This window comes from Gadus macrocephalus, chromosome 12, assembly GCF_031168955.1.
Source record: "Gadus macrocephalus chromosome 12, ASM3116895v1".
In the NCBI taxonomy this organism is placed as follows: domain Eukaryota; kingdom Metazoa; phylum Chordata; class Actinopteri; order Gadiformes; family Gadidae; genus Gadus; species Gadus macrocephalus.
Genome location: NC_082393.1, coordinates 13,629,258 through 13,654,932, shown reverse-complemented (window position 1 = coordinate 13,654,932; position 25,675 = coordinate 13,629,258). Strand labels below are relative to the sequence as shown.

Sequence of the window (25,675 nt, the reverse complement as noted above, 5' to 3'; positions counted from 1 at the left end):
GTGGACAATCTGAAACTAAATTGGAAACTAGATTTCTTCTTCGAAGGTTGTGCTCCACACAGAACCTCCTCACCGTCATAACGGAGCACTTCGGGGCACCAGATTACTTTAGAGCGGTACAGAACTGTGTCTCTCCAGTGTCAAATAGTTCACGAATAAAATCACCATAAGGTTCAAGTGCGGCCATAACTAAGGCTAAATATAATTAGACAATCTATTGCTGGTTTAGGTGGTTGGCTCTTTTTTCTTCGCTGCGTTCTGACTTCTGGTGTAGCCTATAACTATAACTATAAATGTATCTATTTTTGTTTTTCTGTTTCGGGTTTAAAAAACCAACACACAAACACAAATACAATGCCGTTTACTTGTTTATTCCTTTTGCACTTTTTCCGATTCAAAACCAAATCAGAAAAACCAAAAAACGACTCTGTTATTTGGTTTTTCTGATTTTGTTTTAAATATATATATGAATATTCAAAGAACGAACCATACACGGATTTAACCCCGACCCCCAGCTCTTATTGTGGTTCACAGCGCTCTGTTATCAGAAGAACATTTTAGAACATTGCTAGGGTTCTTTAAGAGTTGCTGATTAGATATCATCTTTGGTGTAAAAGTGACTGTCGGATGAATGGAATGCAAACTGTTAAAATACGACAGGGATGAACGTCACTTTCACATTTGAGCCTGCAGCGTGAGCTGAACTTCCAAGCTGTATCTTGTGCTTCTAATGATAAACTTGTGTACATGTGAATCGTATACATAATGCACACAATGATGCAAGATCACAGTAACACAAAGCACTAACCATTCCTGCCATGCTTGTGCATTAAAGGTCCCATGACATGAAAATCTCACTTTATGAGGTTTTCTAACATAAATATGAGTTCCCCTAGCCTGCCTATGGTTCCCCAATGGCAAAAACTTGCGTTTGGTGTAAAACAAGCACTAGCTGTTCTGCTCGCCTTTGAAAAAACGGAGGCTCTGTCACGTTAAAATTGTACCGGGGGCGAAAATTGTACCGGCCTACGTCATCGTTTGTTTACATCCTGACAACCTGCCCGGCAACAGACGACGCGATGTAGAATGTTCAAGAACCTTCCTACGTGATTTGACGCGTCATTTGACGCGATCGCCCGTTTTGCGGGCAAATTTTTTTATTTTGACGTAGGCCGGTACAATTTTCGCCCCCGATACAATTTTAACGTGACAGCTCCAGTGCGCTGATTTTGAATGTCTGTATTCATGACGTCATCAGGAATCTCAGCTCCTCCCCTTACTCTGCCTGGCCCGCCCAGAGACGTTGGCCCGCCAATGAGACTCGACCGTGCGAGCGCCACGTGTGTGTGTGTGTGTGTGTGTGTGTGTGTGTGTGTGTGTGTGTGTGTGTGTGTGTGTGTGTGTGTGCGTGTGTGTGTGTGTGTGTGTGTGTGTGTGTGTGTGAATACACACACTTTAACGCAAGTGTTTCTTGTCGGTTCTTTGACGTGTCTTGTATTTCCACAACGAGACTGTTGTGGGGTTTACCTGAGCCATGGTTGAGAAGGAATTGGGGGAAAGGAACTTTGGCTTTGACTGGCTGAAGTACATGAACTGCGACATGCCGCCGGTTGCCGCGAGGCACCATCGCCCGGCAGCGGGCAGCCGGCAGCAGGCAGCGCCCGGTTCAGTCGACTTCAGGTTGATGTGAAAGTGGAAGAACCAGAGACGTCGCAGAACCCGACAAAGTCGTTTGTGATTCAAATATCGTCTGGAGGCGCACACAGCTTTTGGCCGTGATAATATGTATTAAATGATATAGATTTCTATGTATTATATGATATTATTTAGATATAGAGCTCCAGGACTGTAACGCAAGTGTTGTACACTTCCTTATTATTTGGATAACCGTTCTGCTTTTGGCGTTATGGCGCATAACACGTCGGACTCTCGTCTCTGGTATTTCTACAACGAGACTCGTATTGGGGGTTATCTCAGCCATGGTTGAGAAGGAATTGGGGGAAAGGGACTTTGGCTTTGACTGGCTGAAGTACATGAACTGCGTCATGCCGCCGGTTGCCGCGAGGCACCATCGCCCGGCAGCGGGCAGCCGGCAGCAGGCAGCGCGCGGTTCAGTCGACTTCAGGTTGATGTGAAAGTGGAAGAACCAGAGACGTCGCAGAACCCGACAAAGTCGTTTGTGATTCATTATATCGTCTGGAGGCGCACACAGCTTTTGGCCGTGATAATATGTATTAAATGATATAGATTTCTATGTATTATATGATATTATTTAGATATAGAGCTCCAGGACTGTAACGCAAGTGTTGTACACTTCCTTGTTATTTGGATAACCGTTCTGTCGGACTCTCGTCTCTGGTATTTCTACAACGAGACTCGTATTGGGGGTTATCTATCTCAGCCAAGGTTGAGAATGAATTGGGGGGAAGGAACTTTGGCTTTGACTCCCTCAAGAACATGAACCACGACATGGAGGAGAAAGGGATTGTTGGCGGCTAATGTCTCCAGCTTGAGACCCGCTGAGGGACCACCGCCGGAGGCGGAGGTGCCTAAGCGCTGCCCGGCAACGATCCCTTTCTCCTCCTTGTCGCGGTTCAGTCTACTTCACATTGATGAGGACGTTGAAGAACCAGGAATGTCGGAGAACCCAACGCGGTCGTTTGAGATTCATAATATCGGCTCACACAGCTTTTGGCCGTTATAATATATATTATATGATATAGATATCTATGTAGGCTATATGATAATATTTAGATATAGAGCTCCAGGACTCCCGTGTGTTCTAGAATATTTACAGAACACGGCTAAAGGCTGTGTGCGCCTCGCCATTGCGATACATCCACTGTAAACAGAGCGCATGGTACCGTGGCTGCAAGCTGCTCAGGGCCACACCCCCACCCTCCTCCTTGACCCGCCTCGCTCCTCCTCATTTGCATTATAGCTACAGACACCAAAACAGCGTATTTGGGGGAAGCTCAATGTGCGACTGGCTCGGAGTGGCTGTAACTCTGCACCACGGCTGAATTTCGGGAACGTCTTTGAATACTGTGTTAGTTGCCCACTAATACCTATATTAAAGAATACATAAAATAGCATGTCATGGGACCTTTAAGCTATCTTTCAAATGCCAAAAAATAAAAATAAAACACATAATTTTTGGCCGGAGTTAATTTACCACAACTGCATTACCTATCAGGTCCAAATAACCACAAAGTACCATTCCACATGAGAATATTCATGGTTCATTGTTCGCCAGAAAGTGTTACTTTCACAGGAGTTTTCATATTTTTCCATTTCAAACTTAAGGCCTCTCCTTTTGCAATTGTATATCAAAACAAATACCAGTGTAGACTAAATCTGGGCGATAGGCAACACAGCATTGTACCAACTAGGCTATCAGTAGACTTTCTTGGATTGAGAGCTGGCTCTGCTGAATACAATCGCAGTAAGCATACTTGGTTTGGAGGGCATGAAAGGCAGGCACAACAGCCTGGGAGAGAACTGTGTGGGATTTTTCGCTGAGCCCACTCTTCAGTTTTCTTATGTTATTACAGCAGATGGGGGCATCTGACGTGCAGACCTACGTCACTGTGTGTGTGTGTGTGTGTGTGTGTGTGTGTGTGTGTGTGTGTGTGTGTGTGTGTGTGTGTGTGTGTGTGTGTGTGTGTGTGTGTGTGTGTGTGTGTGTGCGCGCGCGTGCGCGCGGGCTCATGACCCCATTCAAAGTCTTGCCGTCGTCTCTGCTTGTTGGTTAAGTAGGAGAGGGTCTGGCAAACAACATGGCAAATGCATGCATTTGCTTGCTTTCAACATTAATCTAAATTGGAATTGGAAAATCATAATGTCTTGCCTCTTTGGCGAATACAGTCTTTCAGTGATGTCCTTTTCATAACAGCAGCCATTCTTGAAGATGATTGAAACCCTTTTCCTCATCCCAGAAGTCTTTTTTCACAGGTCTATTGACCTCTAATCAAACTACATCTGCCACTTAAACATTGTGATAATTCTCATACCGACCAGCAGGTGTCTCTTTCTTATTGCAAGCGGCTCTGCTCTCTGTTTGGAATGCCAGTCTCTAAACCTCCTACATGCCCCTGTGTTCCCTGTAACAGTGGATAATAAACTGTGGTTATGGACAAGGGGCCTGTAAATTAGCTGACATCAGTGTTAGATGGCTTCCAGAATGCTGTAATGGTTGCTTGCTCTCTCACACGTTAGCTTTTAGGTACACTGCATAACGTAATGCTTAATTATGTCTTAATGCTTATATGTCTTCATATAAAAACATGCTGGGTTCAGAAAATGAGGTAGTCGTCAGTCGCTCAGTGATGTAATCAGCTTTTGCTAGATCAAAACAATGCATTTCCTTTTAACTTGAGGCAGAAAGTTGCTCAAGCTACCTTTGCTTCCCTTCGCTTCTACATCCCAGTTGAATTCTTTGGATGAACAAAAACCCTGCTCATGTAACACATCCATTACATAACCAACTTAGCTGCATTGCGACAGATCAAATGCCTGATGATTGCACTGTATTTTCCAAACTTTGATGGACCAACGGTAAACCCCACCCCATCTCACCTCACCACTTTGGAGTCAATAAATGAGCTCCTTGAAAGTGTCATGACTTAATCCAGACAAGAGGGGCAGCCACACATCTTTCTGATTAGGTAAACCCCAGAAGCCTTTCAACTAAGCGATCTGTAAAACCTCAGTGAGCACATTCTGTGCGGGATGCAGGTCAATCAAAGGCAAGATGTCCAATTCAACCTTCTCTTAAATGCACACAATGAAGCTTTATTTCAAGCAGCCCGGTTTGGCTGCACTAACACTGGTGCCTACTGTCTTGGGCAGGCCTAATTTTGTGTTGCATGCATATTCTTCATTCTTTGGGAAGCGTTAAATCACACATTTTTAGATGGATGCAAGTGAGTACTTGTGAATGTTTGTGTACACTTTGAAAGGCTCCTGCACTCAAGTGAACATCTCTGAAATATTTTCCAACATCTGCTGCCCATCAGGATGTGTGCTCTCCAAGCCACAGCTGCATTCCTCTGCTGCTCCCTCTACCTGCATCGAAAACACCCTCACTAGCATTGCCTCACCTCTCTCCCTCTCTTTCAAACACATCCTCAAACTTTAGCTTCTGAGTAATTGAGTCATTAAGTTTTCCGTTTAATTATCTTAAAATAACCCCTTTTATCTAATACATTCTTAAAGAAAACAGTTAATGAATTTGGTCAAACTGGGATTTTGCTCCTACTGTGTGAAAAAGTGGACTCCCGGTTACATTCATTGTATGCGAACCATTGTGTGCAATAATACTCATTGTCCATGCTGCAGGGTCTAATCCAGGCACATTCAGAGCAGCATTTAAGATTCTTAGCATTCTCCAATACTCTGTGTGCTTTGGAATGCCCCTCTGTAGCGGGGTAACTTGCTTTCACTTAATCTGGCTAAGCCAGTAGCAAAAATGCAGCCCGAGATGCTATAAAAGTTATATTAGGTAAGCGTAAGTCTGTTGTTTCCACACAATATTATAACTATCAGATCCTTATGCTGAAAATAACAGCTTTGAATAACCTCAAATGCGTGGATCGCAATATGCTTAATGGTGCTTCAAGGTAAAAATAAGATGTTTAAAGGTATTCAGAATCAAAGTAATATATATCAGTGTTATATTTCATAAATAAGTCAGTTTTATTTCATAACATATCAAATATAATAATTTCACTATTTATTCCAGTACAACACATGTTATTCATTAGCTACATTTTTGATAAATAATATTGATGACATTAACAAAATAAAACATTCATTGTTTTGACATGTTTTGCTTCTTTTTTTCTGATAAAGAGAGTTCAATAGCTGCCATAAAACAAGAACACTACTGCCCACGTCAGGAAGGAATGCCACCACCCACTTGTGGTTGGCATATGGTTGGTTTCTTCTGGTATCTTGTTCTTGAGTTACATTATAGTATACTTTTCAGTTTCTTAAGTGCATAGGTCCTATATGCACACACAGGTCTACCCTCTGAAGTTAAAGGTCAAAATATACATAGCACATTGATATCAACAACTTACATCGATTTGCAAATTTAAATTACACGTTGCTTCTTAACGAAGCTACCAAAGGATGCTCCAGTAATATGAAGCGGTTTATAAGTTAAGTATGCTGATGTAGTCACAGCAAACAGTGCACTTCATTAAGTCCTCATGATGTAAGCACACAATTCCTTGGGAATCTTGTTACAACAAGAAGTTTGTAATTGTTTGGTTTTTTTAACCACCCCAATATTTGAATAGAATGCAAATGGCTGCCCATTCACCCAACGGCCTACAGCGCATTTGGACTTCCTTAGCCTATGGGATTTAGTCTCTGAACTTGTGGATGTCGTTGGAGAGGCGGTAGAAGGGGTAGGAGGCTTCGCTGGCGTGGGGGCAGTTGTAGGTGCACTTGCATGACTCGATCATCATAATGTTCTTGTTGAAGGTCTCGCCGTCATCACAGTGGAATTTGACACGGATGGTCCGGGTGTTGTGTGGGCTGCAGCAGCGGCCGTCCACGCAACCACCGCAGTACTTGGGCCTGTACTTCTTTAGACTGGAGCAGCCGGCATAGGTGAACTTGACCGGCTGGCTGGACTTCTTGGTTCTACTGCACTTCTTTCCTTTCTATATGACAGGAAGAGAGTTTTAGTGATTTACATGTCAAAGAAACACGACAATATGTTGTTTTTCAAAATGTTTAAATGTTTGTATTGTTTTGGGGTTTCCATCTTGTGCGGCGATGCTAATTCAAGCTCACCTTAAGACTGGAGTTAGTGGACTGGGTGCATGGTCGCACATCACAGATCCTTGACTCTTTGGCCAGCCTGCAGTCACTGTTGTTGTTGGTGACTCTGGTGGAGATGCCAGTCCCACAAGTCTTGGAGCACTGGGACCAGGCAGTGGTTTGGACGATGCACTTCTGGTTGTCAAACATTTCGCCCTCAGGCTGCAATCTAAATGCTTTATGAAGAAGAAATGAAAGGGAAAAACTTTAGAATCTAGGATCATGAGGTAATCCAATCATAATTTAAGTTTAAAGAAATGACTACTGGTAAACAAAAATGACTTCCTCACCTGGTAGGGATTTAAGGCCGCCCTTGACAATTTCAATGAGCTCGTTCCTGTTGATGAGTTCTCTCTCTGACTCATCCGTCGGCGTGTCTTTGGCAAAGAGCTTCTCAAGGATGTCTGTCTCCTTGCCGTCTTCACACACCCACTCCTCACAGCACTGGCCTTTCACCTTCACCAGTCTGGGATTGGCACAGCCAAGGTTGGGAAGGGAGAGCTCCTGATGGCACAGCGGGACGCAGCCCACAGCCCCGTCGATGCACGTGCACTGGTGTTTACAGTTGGGCTGGAAGCTCTCGCCGTTCTGGTAGATCCTGCTGTTGTACTCACATGGCCTGCCATCCGACTTAGCTACAAAGAAGAAAGAGGTAAAGAAAGGATGTTATTCTGCTCTGCAAAAATAAACATCTGATGACATCACATTCATCCAGATATAGATTGGTCCAACTAAAATTCTTCAGCATTTAGGGTTACTGTTATTCAAGGGTACGATAACGTTTTCCCCAAGCTATATTTTTTCTTCACGTAAGACTATTAGGAAGAGACTATTGTTTAAATACATACCTCGGCAGATTCCACGGCTAATAGCAGCAAAACTGGCCCCAAAGTTGCACTCCAGTCCTTTGGTGGGATCACAAGGTTGGGTCAGGCTACAGTCTTCATTCAGCTGCCTTGCACACACTTTAAAGCAGCCGCAGCCATCAAGCGCTAGACTAACTCCAGGCGCGCACTTGGGGATGTCCTGCTGGCGCTCACACACGGAGGGGCAAGAAGTAGAGAGGACCTGTACAGCCCAAAGCAAAATAAGATATGTTTAGACTTTACCCTACTAGATTTTTTACACACTGTTGATCCCAGTATCGTACAACTGTATGCCTTGTATTAAAAAGCTATGCATAATATAATAATAATAATACATTTAATTTAGAGGCGCCTTTCAAGACACCCAAGGTCAGACGTGGAATATGTGGTAATATGTGGATAGCCTGTGTTCCCCATGCCTTAAATTGGCTTAAATCAAGCCGATAATTTTACGTCGAATATGCTACTCACCAAGTCAAAAGTCCCCACGAAGATAACGATGACGGTAAGCATCAGCATCTTGAATCTCGTTCTGGTTCTTAAAATGTAAATCAGATAACAGCGTCCGAAAGTCAATCTTTCTTCCTAGTAAAAAGTGTTCCAAGCAGTCGTCGATGTTAGTGCCGTAGATTGTGATTTGTTTTGAAGTATGTGGTATAAAGAGGCTTCTTAGTTAGGACTTCAAGCTCCCCGTAGCAATAGCAGTCTACTGGGGTCCGGGCACCTCCGGACTTATATACCGTAGTGAGCTGACGTCGTTCTTGGCTGCCTGCTGAACTGTTCCAAAACTATGCAAGGAATGTTTCTTGGCGCGTTTTCCATCCACGACTTCGCTCCTCCCTGTCTAACTTTCTTTTTTTTTCTCAGTGTTTCTCGAATCAATTTTCCCCCCATGGATCCCTTCTGAACACACTTTTCCGCATCACATTTTCCATTCTTGTCCCTCTGTATTTTTCCCATGCTGACTTTTCATGTCTACCCACGGAGTTCACTCCGGTTTTATTTTAAAATAAAAACAATAATAATCTAATAAAAGTCAGCATTTAATTTTCATCTCACCATATAAATACAAATCTATGGTATCTGCGTTTAAGTAGGCCCATTAGTTGAGCAAATTATGTGAACGATATGGATGGTTCCGTTTGTTGCTGTTCACTCTTAAACCTACCCCCCCCCCCCCCCCCCCCCCCCTAGGAGTAGGAGAAATAGGCCTACTTAAACAGTGTCTATTTCTGGCTCGCCATTCCCTTGATTCAGGAGAGCTACGCATATCCAGATGCGTACCAGACCTCAGACGTAACAATATTGCCATATTTGGTATGGTAGTAGCCTACATTATTAACATATTTCCTCCATGGTCAGCCAACCACAAAGCATTCCTATCAGTTTAAAGGGTTGTTAAATATGTTTTTGCAGGAAATTCTTTTGAATTCCGTGAGTTCATTTACTTTTCACGTTATCTGTCCATCACAGTTCGGAAAGAAGTGGAATTAGTAGTGGTCCTATTTTCCACAAGACAAATTAGTATCGCCTTCTTTTCTTCAGGGTCAGGGTCAAAATTATACCCATTATTACAGACTTGATTTTGTCCAGAGTAGCCTAAAGAAATGTTACAATAAAGAACAAGCGATTCTATTTTTATAAACGTTATTTTTTGGATAGCCTTTTAGGCCTACCTCATTTTTTAACCTTATATGTTGGGTTAGGGAGGTATTTAGCCAACAACCCAAAACAATAGCACGAGTAACGAGAGACCGCAGTGAAGTGCTTCAATGAGTCTCCTATCTCAAGCGCTCTTATGTGTTACGCAGATCGACTTTAATCCTTTTCGTATTTCCGTGACAGTGAGTTTGCAATGTCATGAAAAGATTGCTTATAAATCACCACTTTCAAAATACATAGTAGTTTTCTTTATTTTACGTTTAAGTAACTAGACGAAGATATGTGTAAAGGGCCTGACCGTGTTGCTTTTCTGTAGGCTAAAAATTAAATTAGCAAGCTAACGAAAATTAGATTGCGTTCTTTGACTGTCATAAGCCCCATTCTGGCTTGAGTGAACATAACATGAGCATATTATCTATACAATGGAGTGTGATATTGAAGTAGACTACGCACATTTATATTAGTTTTTTTGTGTGGCTTAGTGTGTCTTTAGAGTTCCCCTACAATGTTTACACATGTATTGCACTCTTTGCAATACATTGCATTAAATACAATTTGTATTACGACATCAAAACACAGCATACGTATGTGAAAAGACAATACAACATGGATTATGATTTTGTACACTACTGTTACACTTTGTTTGTTGTTATGACCTCTCTTGTTTTTCAGGATTCGCTAAATGAATGAACGCAGTTTAGTATTTGGCATTTAAAGTTGTTTGTAAGGTATGTAACGGCGTGTGGGGCGTTCACTCCTGTGCTGATATAGGAAACAATGTTGTCATTGCACGTCAATGGAGAAAACATGTAGTAATATTCCTTCCGTAATTACACATTCAGTACAGGAAACAGTCCCCAAGCTGGACATGTGTCTATAGTAATTGCACTGGCACTCATAATATTTTCCACAAAGGCTGTCTGAGAAGCCCCCAATCCTTACTTCCTTTATACACACACAGACACACACAAACACACACACACACACACACACACACACACACACACACACACACACACACACACACACACACACAACTTACTTTAAGGGAGGGATTCCTTTACATAACTTGTTATTGCACTTTTATGGGAAGAAAGGGAAGACTTTATTTTATTCACTGTTGGCAGTAAACGTGTGTGTGTGTGTGTGTGTGTGTGTGTGTGTGTGTGTGTGTGTGTGTGTGTGTGTGTGTGTGTGTGTGTGTTTGAAAACAAATAGGCCTGTTATCGGCAGTGGGGACTCATTGTAACATAAACGTAACAACATAAAGAACAGGGACACATACACTGGAAACATAACTCCTCCCCTCTGCCATTGGCGTTCCAATTGACGCTGTGTATCCAAAAAATATGTTAGAACACGTTTGCAGTGTGTACAAGCCATGCATCCTCCCTGTGTCAGCTTTAGGGAGTTCTATAGAGCTAGATGAGATAATCGTTCGATTTTTGGGGGATAAATATTCTCTACAATAGGTGTATCTTATGTAATACACCTATACAGGTGTATTATAAAAATGTAGCCCATGCTGCTGATGAGGTATGGGTCTCTTTGAACCCTGTTGCCATTTGACAATGACACATTACATCAGACTTTTCAATTGTAAACAATATAACTAATGCAAAATCATTTCAAAGGAAACATCCACCACGCACACAACGATTTTTCTTGCTCAATGTTTTTCTAAGATATTCACAGAAAACACTACCTTCAAGATAGACAAATGGTTATGTGAAATTCAGACTAGGTTGGATCTGGGGTATAATTGAAGAGCGAGAATGTGAAGAAACCCCCCCTTGAGGTGAGGCAGGCATTTATAGGATGGATATATTGGCATGTTCAACCATGGTAAGTGAACTCAAAAAAGGGATTTTGGATGCACTCCAACACAGAGATCAGAGAAGCAGGAAAGAAGTCTTTCCTTTTCTGGTGGAAGAATGTGTCCTTTCCAGAGTTGTATGCCCTGAACACCACTCAGCGTAGAAACTCAGTACATAAATAATAATTATAAAAATAATTCTAAGAGCAAATAGCAGAAAGACAGTGGTATTATAGGCATCACTTCCTGTATTCCTCCTCCAGATCATTCAGCATATAAGGGCAAAATCAGACACAATGAAATCAGAAATCAGAATAACAGGAAGCCCTGAAATATTTTCAAATAAAGAGCATGAGTTATTTAAGTAGCGAGCTGTCTATTCCATTGTACTGCTACATAAAGGAAAGTGGTCTCTGGCCTAAAAGGGTTTTATGTGGAAGAACATTACCTTGTTGTGAATAATTAGAAGTCAGCCACCCCCTACAAAATGATTTGAAGGGTATAGTACAAAATACTTTACTAGCAATAATTGGGTACACAGTGCACTTAATATGCTTTTTACTAACCGCATCAATGTTAGCACTTCTGTCCCACTTATTCTTTTCAGATTCCGACTGTTTACCAGAGTGCGAGTTTACCAGACAAATAAGAGGCGTGGCTTTTAGTCCTCCTTTCATAGAGGAGATGGATGGAGATCTCTGCTTTCACTCATTTTGTTTGTGGCCACAGGATGTACCAGCCAGGTGTGCATATGAGGGTTTTCCTTCATCTAAACTAACCCAAATTCCTAAGAACAGAGCACGAGACAGAAAAGGGAAAAGAAGGGAGGGTCAGGGGTATAGTCTCCTTCAAACCAGACATCCATCCACTATGTGAAATTATGGAAAATCGTCTGGGATGGGGGCGCAGGTGAATGGGGAACTAGATCCTTGCTGAAGTGGAAAATAGAATGTGGAGCTTGTGGAATGTTTAAAGCAGTCAGGGATAATTGAGTGAATCTGGGACAAGAAATGACTAACGTTAAAGGGTGTGGAAGAATGTGCCTCTGGGATGTCTGACGAATAATTCCATCCGGGCTTTCTTTCGAGCTAGACCCTCAGATTGGACTGTAGAGGATAAACACTGTTGGCTCCGTCAACTTTTTTAAACATTCGCTTCTCATTTGGGCTTATTTATCACTCGTGAAATATTAAGAAAACGTTGTTAATTCCATCATAACATATGCCTTTTATTACAAATGCATCTAATCCACATCATGTTATAAAACAACACAAAACAATGAGGTTGGTTAAAAAGTAAATGTAGCCAATTATTATGTTACAAACCTCATTTATTTGTAATCTTGACAAAATGAATGAACTCGATTACACATGTCTGTTGTGAATCGTCACCTCGTTGACAATATTTTTGTTCGGATAAAGCTTGGGGTCTGGAAGAATGTGTCTCTGGGATGACTGGATAGTTTCTGACATGCCTATTTGCGGCTAAATAAAAACGCATCGATTAAATTCTCAAATAGTTAAATATTAAGCAGCTTCTAGATGAATTGTGGTTTAGCGGATTGTCAACTGTTAGCCTGCCTGCCTGTATTGCTGCTCAGGGCTACACCATGGGCTACACTGGGAGCTCATACAATTCTTACACGTGACGATTTATGCGCGTCATCAACAGAGGGCCGTCGCTTTCCTAAATATTGGATTTGTAGCACGCTGCTGTAAAAAATCACAACAAATCTAAGAAAAAACCACACAAAAGGATGCCAATCATCAATTCGTAATCGGGTTAACTTATAGAAGGCATTTCCATTCATCCGCGGTTCGTAGTGTTTCTTTCTTTTGGAAATAGGCCTATAGATAGAAAAACATGGCAGGTTTTGGTAAGTTCACCCACGCTGTCGTCCGGGGTATCCCAACATCGCTTGCGAAAGAAGCACTCAGGACGGACCAGTTGGACGTGGTGGACCTCGAGAAGGCTCAGAAGGAGCATGAAGTGTATGTGGATGTCCTGAGGGAGAAACTCGGTCTGCAAGTGATCCAACTCCCCGCGGACGAGTCCCTTCCCGATTGCGTGTTTGTTGAAGATGCAGCCGTGGTTTGCGGTGACACCGCGCTCATTACCAGACCCGGAGCACAGAGCAGGAGGAACGAGGTAAAGTGTCAGAACATTTTCCCTGCCGATGACATAGGCTACGTCAAAACAGAATGAATAATATGTTGATTTAATCTGGGAAGATCTAATCATTTCCGTGCCTATAGGCGCTTAGTGTCCATTCTTCTAATATCGAGATTACAGTTAAACCAAAACAGAAATTGTGGATAAAAGGATATGGTCAAGGGCCAAGGCACCTGATAACCACCAGTCGATGACATACAGTGATGTGTGTTAATGTAAGCTACATGTATAAGCTTTAAGAGGTCGTACTCTACGCCCTTAAACTAAGGCTAACAATTGCATTAAGCTACACGTATACACCCCTCTCTCCACAATTCCTTTAAACAATAGCCTCTAAACATAACCTAGTTGATTGTGGTAGATGTAACACAAATAAGCCGTGGATAATATGCTGTATAGTTCCGTCTACCAGTAAACAAGACTAAATCAAGAATCCTTCTCTTCAGGGTTTCTTACCGTCTCCCCTGTCCCTTTATGTCACATTTGTGTCTTTAGTAGCCTTATTGTCTGTCCCTCTTTTGGTATTATGTATTCAGAGTTTATCACTGGATACCTATTGTTATTGTTGGTTTTTTTTTTTTTATTTACTATTATTTATTTATTTTATCAACATTTGCTTTCCGCATCTAAATGTTCAAGGCTGCCAAACAATATATGGAAACTATTAAAGGCCCACTATGCAGGATCGGGCATTTCTTCCGATGTTTTCTTGGTTTGGCACGCACATTTCTCTACACAGCGGTGGATTATAGTTGACGGGGAGAATTTATATCCTAGATTATAATTGTTTTATCTTAGGTTGAACAGAACAATCAGTGTAAGAGTGTTGGCCAAGATAATAATCTAAATAAACAAGAACCTGGATTCGGGGATTCAGATTCAACACCCATGGAAACAAAGGTGTTTATATGGTTGCAACCAAGCAAGCTAGAAACATGGGGCTCAGAATTTTTACAGGGCTCACAGCAAAATGGTTGAGCAAACACATTTGTACAGAGACTATCAACATCAAGAATACCACGAAGATAAAGTTCACCCAAGGGTACTTTCAATTTCAAAAGCAACACGGCCAAGTCGGCGTCTGATTTGCAGTCTTTTTCTTTCAGTTCACGCTATTCCTGAAAAGCTTGCCCAACGTTTACTCGTGTCTGGCCTCTCTGTCGGTCAGTCTCCCTTTTCTCTTCTTCTGTTCCTCCGACATTGGGTTTCTCTGTCTCTTTTTAGTCGGCTGATCTATGAGGAATGTAACAATCCCTTAGTTACTTGTGTTTATATCATGGACATATTATAAAATGGACAACGGATTCAAAAATGGCGCCTATTCATTCCTATGTAAACTGCTCAGTGGCGCAGGGCATGGACATAATAAAGGATGGACCACGGACTGGAAAATGGCCGCCCATTCATTCCTATGCAAACTGCTCAGTGGCGCATGGTAACATACAGGAGCGATTTGCTTCCGCGGTATGTGGCCAGGACACGTGACCTAGTCCGTGACGTACCGGATGCAGAGATCTTCTTCTTCTTCTAGTTTAGTGGCGGATCATAGTTTTTCCCCATATACCGCGACCTACTGGACTACTACACAGGAGTTTGTGACAAGGACGTTGACAAGGACAAGGACGTTGGCAAATCATACTTTAAATCATACAAATAAATTCAAAGAAAAAACCAAACTAACGAAACAAAATAAACAAAATAAAACAAACTAACAAAAGAAATGAATAAATAAAAATAAAAAATACATATACTTAAGGTTAAATTCTTCTAATTAGGTTAGTATCTTTTAGCTAATTTATCAGCAATTTCATTGCCATATATTCCATGGTGGGCTGGAATCCAACAGAACTGAATAACTAAACCAAGGCTTATAATATTTAAAAGAAGATGCTTTACCTCTATCACCAAATCTTCACGTATTGAATTATTTGTTATAAAACTTAGTATCTACAACCCATCTAAGAGCGGTTATTATTGTGGCCATCTCGATTGAGTATACTGATAAAGTCACCCACTCTATATCCATATCCTTTTTCAAATTCTGGAATATATATGCCAATACCACATTGTCCTTTGGGAGCTTTTTTTATTGTAACACTTGGTTCAAATCCTATTTCTTACACATGCAGCCATTTGGACACCATTCTATGATAGCTGATAACCAGGGTACACACTGTAATACTATAATCAAGAGGACATACAGGCAGTTCAAATAAAAAGAGATAGAACTTTATTGATCTGGAAACTTCATAAATATGTAAGATTGCTCCATATAATACCATAGTAACATAGTAAACGTATGTAGGCCTAAAAAATTCAGTTCAATGTTATTGCTTAAGAAACAGATTCCTTCCAACTAACTATTTTACGAAGAATGCAATCAATAATTTATATAAAAGTAAATGTTTACATATCGACCAGCAACGAAGTTGGAGTAGCCTACCCAAATATTGAATTGTAATACACCAACATTGTCAACTGTCATACATAGCTAACCATAACCCTGTCATACATAGCTAAACAAGCAAATGAAAATGAAATACCTACCAACGCAACTGAAATGTTAATATCAGACAATTTACAATATTATGAAAATTACGTAGGTCTCCCATAGTTAATGGAAGTTAATTCGGAATTTAATTTAATTCGGAAGTTAATGGAGCCGTGCACTTCAAAATAGGATCATAGCAAGGAGCCGTTTGTTTCAGTACGGCTCCTTTCAGCTGCGTACCCAACGTAAACTGCTAATAAAACGCTTGAGGAGGCATTTTGAAAAGAAAAAACTTACATTTTTTTAGAACAGGGTAGAAATATAATTATGAGCCTTTGATTGATATCCAGACATTTCTTGCGGAGACACAATCCTGTTCCCCACTTGTATTGGAGTGGACGGCGATATCTACTTCTGGGCCGCATGAAATGACGGACCCCCGTCCACTCCCAGCTAAACAGCTGCAATACCAGGCTTGGCCTCTGAGCACGGGTGGATTGCGGAAGTATATGCCTGTCCTGGGGGCCTGGCGCAGGGCAACATGCTTCCGCATCATGGGTCTTTGGCTACGCCCTACTTCATGACGTACCGGATGCAGAAATATTCTTGTTTTTTAGCATTGTTAGCATTGTAGCATCATAAGAAAGAAGTCTGAGCGATAGCAGTCGCATTGTTTACCGACCATGGAAGTAATCCCCCGATGATTCTCTATATGTTTAACAATTATTATTTTAGATTAGTTTGCCACTTTTTGACTTTATAAGAAAAGCACCTTGTATATACCTTTTTGAATGTTAAAACAGAAATAATTACCACTCGTTTTTTAATATATTTCGGTTTCTGAAACGAGAATCAAATGCCCAATATATACACAGACCCATCAGATGGTGTACCCAGGGAACTCACAAGGTGTTAGAAAGCAATGGAGTCTGAAATGACCCCACATGGTATCATGGACCTATTATGTGTAGGTGCAATATATAAGACAGATATGATGGTGGCGGTGCCAGCCCCATGTCAGGTTTCAAAAACAAGTAATACTGAAACTGAATCTCAAACTTGATCCTGAAATGTATTTAACATGAAATATTGTACACGGAGAGGGCTGTGGCCGCAATCGATGGAGGAGGCAGTCAGGTGTGCAGGAAGACAACAGGAGTATGATGGACAGGGATCTGACATGGACAGGGAATGTTTTTATTTAAACATTCAGAGGATATCAGGCCTACTGTAGGCCTATGTAAATGGGTTAGTTTAAAGATGTCTAGGATAGTATAAATGATAACTGTAAATGGCAGGTGTACTTGGCTTTTGATGGAGCCATAATGTTATATTAATAAGCATTTTATTGATGGGCACCTTTCAGGCCACTTAAGCACACCTTACATGCATAATTAATAAATTATTAAAAACACTTGGGTGAGGCGTGTTTGTCACTTATGGGAAAGAGCTGGAGTAACGGAATAAGATGCAGCTGGGCAGGGCGCTGAGAAGTGATGCATGAGGCATGATGGTGGCACAGCAGACAAGTAGGGGAGCATGATGGACTGGGATCTGATGAGGAAGCAAAGATTTTCTAATTTAAGATAAAATATACTCTGAAGTTTCCAGTTTCTGCAAACAGAAGAGAAGGGGTTTAGTTAAGGCCTTGTATCATTAATAAGCTAGACTGTGACAATCAATAACAAACAAAAAAATAAAACTAAGTCTTAGTTTAAAGCCCACTCACCACATCAAGGTGCAGGCCAAGAGTGGGAACATAGAACAAAGACTCACATCACAAACTCAGTCACAACATGAACAAAACACATAAATACATGAAACATGTACATAACTACGAGACCATAGACCCCACATCAAACTCAGACAGTCACAACATGTAAAAAACATATAAATACATGAAACATTGACATAAATACGAGACCATAAGATATGTTTGGGTTTCTCTTGTTTTATCTTAAAAACGAAATACACATAACATTAAGAAAAGTGAAGAAAATAAAAGTAATAATAGATAAATCTAAACTCAGTTAGTGATGGGCATACATTTAATTACAGAGGTCATGGATCGGATGTGCTGTTCAAAAAGAAATGCACTATTAAACTATGCCTTGTGCTCCGTTATGCAAGCTCCAAGTCTTCAATTGAACAATGTGTTTTTGCAGTTTTGAGTGCTTTGTGCCAACTTGTGCTCCGTCATGCAAGCTCCAAGTGTCACACTGCTTAAGAAACAGATTCCTTCCAACTAACTATTTACGAAAAATGCAATCAATAACTTATGTACAAATAAATGGTTACATTTCAACCAGCAACGAAGTTGGAGTGGCCTACACACATAAATAATCGTAATACACCAACATTGTTAACTGTCATACATAGGTAGCAGGGCTGTCACTTTTTATTCGAAGTTCGAATATTCGTTCGAAGGTGGGGTGAAAAGTTCGAATTCGAAGTGTAATTCTCCATTCGAACTGTAAAAATGCGCTATAAAGAAGAGAGCGGCGAGTGGCTTTTCCTCAATAAAGCGGCCCTCCTGGATCCCCGCTTCTCCCGGTTAGTCCACCTTTCCCCTGCACAGAAACATCTCGTGACTGAAAGCCTCTCACACGAGCTCATTGAAACGGAGACCGACACTGATCGCACACGACAGGGAGAAAAGTCCGCTGCTGCGCTGGGCGCGATGGGCAGCCTGTAGCGGCTGCAGCTGCAGCGGTAACGGAGAGCTGCGAGACTACTTGTAATTTTCTTTACAAGTACAAAAGAGCAGCATGCCGTGTTGGAGGTCGGCCTCACAGATTGTTCGTTTATATAGGCTGTGTGTGCCATGGACGACATGCGCTCCGCATATCGCGCTCCGAGCAGTTATTGTTAATGCGTAAAAGACAGCCGCACTTGTGTGTCGGAGCTTCCTCTTGTTGTGTTTACAAATGTGTTATCAAAGATGTGTTTTTATCCTGTGCTGTTATGAATTCAGTAGGTATACGTGATTTCCACAAGAAATAAAAAGAAACACGACAACAGTTGTTGTCGTGTTTCTTTTTTTTTTTCTTTTTATAGTTCTATGGGGGGGGGGGGGGGGGGGGTCGAATGTATTCGAATGTATTCGAATTAATTATGGACATTCGAAATTCGTTCGAATTTCATTTTTGGAAAAAGTGACAGCCCTAATAGGTAGCTACACAAGCTAATGAAAAATTAAATACCAAAGCTGAAATGTTAGACTATTAACAATAATATAAAATGATACCGTAATGCACCCGTTCTTTGTCTTTGGATCTTTTGAATAAATGGATCTATATATGGTTAATCACAATGATCTGTCACGGTAAGCGGGTGGCAGGCAGGCAGGTAGGACAGTTCGGGTAAAAGGATCATTTATTAACTCAGAAGGCAAGGAACACGGGGGATGCGGGTAACACAGGGAACACAGGGAACACCGGGAACACAGGGAACACACAGGACACAACTCACCACAAACTAAAATGATCCGACAAGGAACAAAGGAAAGACAAGGGCTTAAATAAAAAACACACACAGGGCACGCAACGAGTAACAGCTGAAACACATTAGGGGAGTGAGCAGTAATCACGCAGGAGGGAAACCTGACATGTGGAGAAACAAGACCGATACCAAAGTAAAACAGGTAAAACACCAAAACAAGACAAGGAAACCGACAGACCATGACATGATCGCAAGCAGAGGACCGTGAGAGTTATTGAGCAGCAGCTGAACCAGTCTAAAAATCGGACACGTTAACGGAGCACTGAACTTGGCCCTCTCGGATGCCATTTGTTTCACTACGACTCCTTTCAGCTGCACACCCCTCTTCTCCAGCAAAAAATAATTAGAGATAAATAATTTTTTTAGGACATGGCATGAAGGTAATTATGAGCCTTTGATTGATATCCAGGCATTTTTTGCGGAGACACATTCCTGTACCCCACTTGTATTGGAGTGAACGGAGATATCTACTTCTGGGTCCCAAATGGGTCAAATCATGGGACCCGTCCACAGTCCGCTTAAACAGCTGCAATACCAGGCTTGGCCGCTGAGCACTGGTGGATTGCGGAAGTATGCAGTGTTCCTGGGGGCTTGGTTTATATCGAGCCGGTTCCGTGTTTGGGGGTATGTGCCGTAAAGCAATTCGTTACTTCGCGAGACCCGAGACTCCCGCGAGAGTGGGCGGCGGGTCGCCGGCAGAAACATATTCCTTTTCTCCGCCAAGATTCGCAAGGGGGTAGGGTTGTGACGATACACTCAGCTCACGAGACGAGACACGATATTGGGTTCACGAGAACGAGACGAGACGAGATTTTACGAAAACTACAATGACAAATTATATGACTAGACCAACAGACTTTTATTTAACCAATTCGCGCATGCATTTTGAAATGTTTTATTATAACTCTTTACATGCATGAAATTGAAACTAAAACTAAAATTTATCAAAGTTAAATTAAAATAAATTAAATTAAATAATTCTCTTTTTTTCAAGTGCAAACAATATTATGTGCAAAACCAAATCAAAGTATCCAAATTGTACTTTGATTAAATGTATTCGTTTTCGCGGTTATTCAGCCTCTTCCGGAAAAACACGAACGCATTGCATTGTGGTAAACGGGAATAACATGTAGGCTACATCGTATGTACACTCAAATTTTGGGTATTTTAAGTGCACTATATAGTGCATGAAATTAACCACTGAGAATTCGAACACCACTACAAAATGGCGAGCACCCTATACAGTACACTATATCCGTGATAGGGAACGATTTCGAACACTCCTTATGGCTGCTTTCGATGCTTCCCCTGTTTCCCCTCCTTCTCCTCTTCTTTTCCTTCTCCTTCTTTAGGTTCTGGCAGGCTAGATGTAGCAAAGGCGCATTACTGCCCCCACAGGCGACAAATAGAAGTTTGGATAAATCACAAATCTCGCGAGATCTCGTGGCACGAGATCTCGTCACACCCCTACAAGGGGGAGTCGAAAAAACGAACAATCGAACAAAAATGTATAATAGAACCATCGCAATGACTCTTAGCCTGTTATATTAAGGTAAATCAAGCCAAAAAAGCTGCCTAGTTCCCCTTTCACTCGTGTCATCTCTTTTCTGGTCCATTCTTCTTTTGTTCCACCGACAGTCGCCTCTTGGGTCCCTTATCAGTCGATTGATCCATGATGAATGCAACAATTGCCTCGCAACTGGCTGGTTGCTCTTAGCGATTGCTGTACCAGGCGTCCAGCTGAGGTATTTGAGCAGAGCTGTCGAGCATGGGTGTGTGGCCTGACTAAGGCCTGGAGGCAGGCAGGTGCCGTTCAATTGACCGCCCTGTAGGCCACTACAATCGTCTTGAATCTGATGCAAGCTACTAAAGGGAGCCAGGGGAGCTCACGGAATAGGGGGGTCACATGGGAGAATTTTGGTAGGTTGAACACCAGGCATGCTGCAATGATATGGATTAGCTGCAAAGGATTGAGGCAGGCAGTCCAGAGGATTGATTTGGAGAAGTCTAGTCGGGAGATTACGAGCGCTTTGACCAGGACCTGAGTTGCTCCCTTCCGAATCCTGCTAACGTTGTAGAGAGCACAGTGTTTCCCCTAGGATGGAGTTGCAGCGGCGGAGGTGAAATGTTTTTTTTCTGCTCCCAATTTTTTTTGTGTGCTCGCAAAGCGCACCCTGCCGGGAGGTTTCTATGTATCTGCCGGCAACAGAAGGATGTACATACTGTAAATGTGTGCACAGTAATGAGCAGGGGAGATATGGAGCGATTGAACATATTACAAGTATAATCTTTAAAACCATTATTTACATTTATTTCGCAAAAAATATATTATATCAACAACCACCCCATACAATAAAATCACATAACACAAATACTACAACAATCGAAAAGGTCTGTGCCTCAAACCAATTCATCTTCCCACTCCCTCCCCTCTCCCCATCACAAAGGTTGTAGTAGAGTAGTTGTAATAAAGAGGCCATGCCTCTATTGAACAAGTTTCGGGGCTCTAGAATCAATAATGGCGACGCTTCTGAAATTGTTGCTAAAAATGTATATTGACATTTAGCTAAAAATAAATTCCTTAAAAATAAGAAGAGATATAATTTTCAAAACTTAAAGGGAAACTTCACCAATTTACATTAAGCTTTGTATCGTTAGAAACCCACTCATATTTTTGAATGGACGTGCATCATTCCCTTATTTTCTGGAGAGACTGGAGAGATCCGTATCGATCTCCAACACTTCTTGTTTAAGATGACGCAATATGACGATTTTTGCGTTGAAGTAAATAGGAAGTGTAAGAGGGGAGGATCCTCGTAAGACTACAAGCACTAGTCCTACCCCCCTTTAGGTGGTGGGACCCACTGACGCTACAGACCTATTAAGGTGCGAACACACCAAGCGCGTACCTCGCGTACCATGTACGTGCGTAACGCAGCGAAAATGTTGCTTGACCATTTTGTGTCAAAAATGGTCAGATACGCGCGTATCTGACCATTTAAGGAGTCCGAGGATTAAGGAGTCCGAGGAAGGAAACCCAAACGCCGCCGTGTTTGGATGGATGATAGAGCTTGGATCGGGTTAGATTAAATAATCTCGGATATAAATAACAATAATCGGGTTAAATAACTTCACATGGTGTGTCTGGTGTGTTTCCAGCATTCGTAGTGTTGATCAGCAGAGAAATAGTCCGCCAAGACGTTGAGGTTGCTTAGCAATCAGAGACTCTGTCCATGCAAGTGAACGGAGCGTTCACTCTTCGTCATAACTATCAAACCAAACATCCTTCACATTCACCGAGCGAACATTATGAGAGTAAAATGCACATTTCTCGCTAGAAATGTTTCCATAAACGCATTTAATGGCGTAACTATGTTACTATTTCCACTCAGAATAAAGAAAGTTGCCGGCCGTGGCTGCCATGGACATGGCTGCTCTGGAGTCCGAGGTAGGAAACCCAAACGTCGCCGTGTTTGGGTGATAGAGTTTAGATCGGGTTAGATTAAATAATCTCGGATATAAATAACAATAATCGGGTTAAATAACTTCACATGGTGTGTCTGGTGTGTTTCCAGCATTCGTAGTGTTGATCAGCAGAGAAATAGTCCGCCAAGACGTTGAGGTTGCTTAGCAATCAGAGACTCTGTCCATGCAAGTGAACGGAGCGTTCACTCTTCGTCATAACTATCAAACCAAACATCCTTCACATTCACCGAGCGAACATTATGAGAGTAAAATGCACATTTCTCGCTAGAAATGTTTCCATAAACGCATTTAATGGCGTAACTATGTTACTATTTCCACTCAGAATAAAGAAAGTTGCCGGCCGTGGCTGCCATGGACATGGCTGCTCTGGAGTCCGAGGTAGGAAACCCAAACGTCGCCGTGTTTGGGTGATAGAGTTTAGATCGGGTTAGATTAAGTAATCTCGGATATAAATAACAATAATCGGGTTAAATAACTTCACATGGTGTGTCTGGTGTGTTTCCAGCATTCGTAGTGTTGATCAGCAGATATATAGTCCGCCAAGACGTTGAGGTTGCTTTAGTAACCAGAGACTCTGTCCATGCAAGTGAACGGAGCGTTCCCTCTTCGTCATAACTATCAAACCAAACATCCTTCACATTCACCGAGCGAACATTATGAAAGTAAAATGCACATTTCTCGCTAGAAATGTTTCCATAAAAGCATTTAATGGCGTAACTATGTTACTATTTCCACACAGAATAAAGAAAGATGTCGGCCGTATGCTTCTGTCCAAGCTCACTACTCTCTGCCAGTGACGTCGGGTCAAGCTCAACGCTGATTGGCTATTGCGGCGCGTATGAGCATAAAAAGTTCAATTTTTTGAACTCCTCGCGTACATGTACGCGCGTACATGTACGCGCGTATATGTACGCGCGTATATGTGCGCGCGTATATGTGCGCGCGTATATGTACGCGCCTCATACGCCCCTACAGCGAGTAAAATGTTGCTTGGTACGCATGATACGCTGTACGCACCTCATACGCGCGTACACCAATGCTTCCCTATGGAAAAATTGCCGATTTTATACGCATGGTACGCAGGTGACGCGTTTGGTGTGGCCGTACCTTTAGAGCACTGCCAGTGGGTGGGACTTCACCAGCAGAAACTAACATCCACAGCGACTGAAGCTAAGCTAACAGAGGCTGTTGATAAAACTGAAGTACAATGGCGGAAGGTACTTGATCTGACATAGAATTCTGGAATTCTGCTCCAAAGACACAAAGTTTATGACACATTCTCACAGTCGTAATATTTTGGTCTAAGTTCATGCTGTTTATTTGCCCTTGCCGGGCCCCCCTTACGGTCACGCCTCGCAAGGCCTGCCCCAAACTAATGCCAGACAAGCACGGAAGTAGTGTTTTGACTAGACAGGGCGGCAGATGCAGATTTTTCAGCGCCCACACTCCTTTCCATCTTCATCTGGTTTTCCACACGGAACCGGCCTGGCTTCCTTCAGGGTAGCTTGACATCCAAATGTGAAGGAAGAAAAGCAGGAGGCGTGAAAGTGGGGGGGGTTGGGGGGCAGTGTTAGCCTGCAAGTTCAATTTTAGGCAGAGGTCAATGATCATTCTCCAACCGTCTGTCACATTCCTGCGACTTCTAGCCTGAACTGTCTGGCTGTTTGACAATCTTTCGGAGAAAGGGATTGCACTCCCGGAGCTGAGCTGCCGGGCTGCCGCTGAGCAGAGGGAGGTGGGGAAGTGGTTGGTAATATTCAAATGTGCCCCCTACCTACGTAGGAGGGGGCGCCAAAACTGACTCGCTTGTTTGGTAACTGTAGGAGCAAGGTATGTTTTATTACTCTGTTTTCTGGGAATAATTGACATAAGCAGAAACCAAAAACCAGCCGTTTTTTCGTTTTGTCAAAAAAAAAGAAAATCAAAATTTCAGTTTGTTTATTCGTTTTTTGGTTCTTCTTAAAGGACAATTCCGGTATTTTGAACATTGAGCCCCCTTTCTGGTTTGTTTAGGATGAAATAGAGTGGGTGACACCGAAATTTGAACTATTAGTCCTTTCTCGGGTATTTGGCTCATTTTGAATCGCTCCTGCCTGCTTCACAATGGTTGTCTGTGTGCATACACAAACCTGTCAACCCAGCAACCCTAAACGTTCGTTTTCAAAAATGTGCAAGTAACCGAGTGGTTAGTGGCATTCGTGAAGTTTAAAAAAAAAATATCGGCGCAATATATGTTTTCCATCCGTGTTAGTTGCTAAATTGAACTATTTTTTCAGATACCTCACAACCGCATATAAACTTCCGCACAAGGTCCCACTCCGTGCAGCACCTACTTTCGACTTCCGTCGGCATCTGCCTGCACTTCCCACAGGCACACCACCCGCCCGTGATCCCGGGGGGACCGCTTCAGCCGGAGCTTCAGGCGCCTCCGTAGCCCTAGCCTCCATCTCACGTAGCTCCTCTTGGGTGAATTCTGGTTCAAAACGATATCCTCAGCCGTCAAAATCGAGTGCGTCCTCCAGAAGCCACCTTTCATAATCCATTTTCAGTGATTTTCTATGTGATTTTCCCTAATCCGAAGTGCTCACGGTACAAGACTTCAAACCAACGTAAACAACCCACCTTTCCGGTTCGGCGGAGTAATATTATCGTGCAGTAATGAGTCTTCCAACTGAAATCAACTGGCGATAAATGTGCAATAAAACACGACAGAAACCATATATTGCGCCGATAATTTTTTTTTAAACTTCACGAATATCACTAACCACTCGGTTACTTGCACATTTTTGAAAACGAACGTTTAGGGTTGCTGGGTTGACAGGTTTGTGTATGCACACAGACAACCAT

The 25,675-nt window shown here is 42.2% G+C and overlaps 2 protein-coding genes across 6 annotated transcripts in view; one reads left to right on the top strand and one right to left on the bottom strand.

Moving 5' to 3' along the window:
* Window positions 1–5,673: 5,673 nt before the first annotated feature.
* Window positions 5,674–8,490, bottom strand: ccn1 (cellular communication network factor 1). The gene is made up of 5 exons (XM_060066918.1): window positions 8,172–8,490; window positions 7,683–7,902; window positions 7,125–7,469; window positions 6,808–7,010; window positions 5,674–6,674 (listed from the first exon to the last, which is right to left on the bottom strand). The coding sequence occupies exons 1-5, from the start codon at window positions 8,217–8,219 to the stop codon at window positions 6,372–6,374; spliced, it is 1,119 nt and encodes a 372-aa protein (XP_059922901.1). The 5' UTR covers window positions 8,220–8,490; the 3' UTR covers window positions 5,674–6,371.
* A 4,304-nt stretch (window positions 8,491–12,794) lies between these two features.
* ddah1 (dimethylarginine dimethylaminohydrolase 1) overlaps window positions 12,795–25,675 on the top strand; it is a 79,456-nt gene continuing 66,575 nt past the window's right edge. For 2 of the 5 annotated variants that reach the window (XM_060066901.1, XM_060066903.1), the window contains exon 1: window positions 13,188–13,326. In XM_060066901.1, coding sequence (XP_059922884.1) covers window positions 13,259–13,326 — 68 coding nt within the window. In that variant the 5' untranslated portion in view covers window positions 13,188–13,258. Of the gene's footprint in view, window positions 13,327–25,675 lie in introns of all 5 variants that reach the window. The other 3 variants (XM_060066900.1, XM_060066906.1, XM_060066902.1) reach the window with 3 other exon arrangements.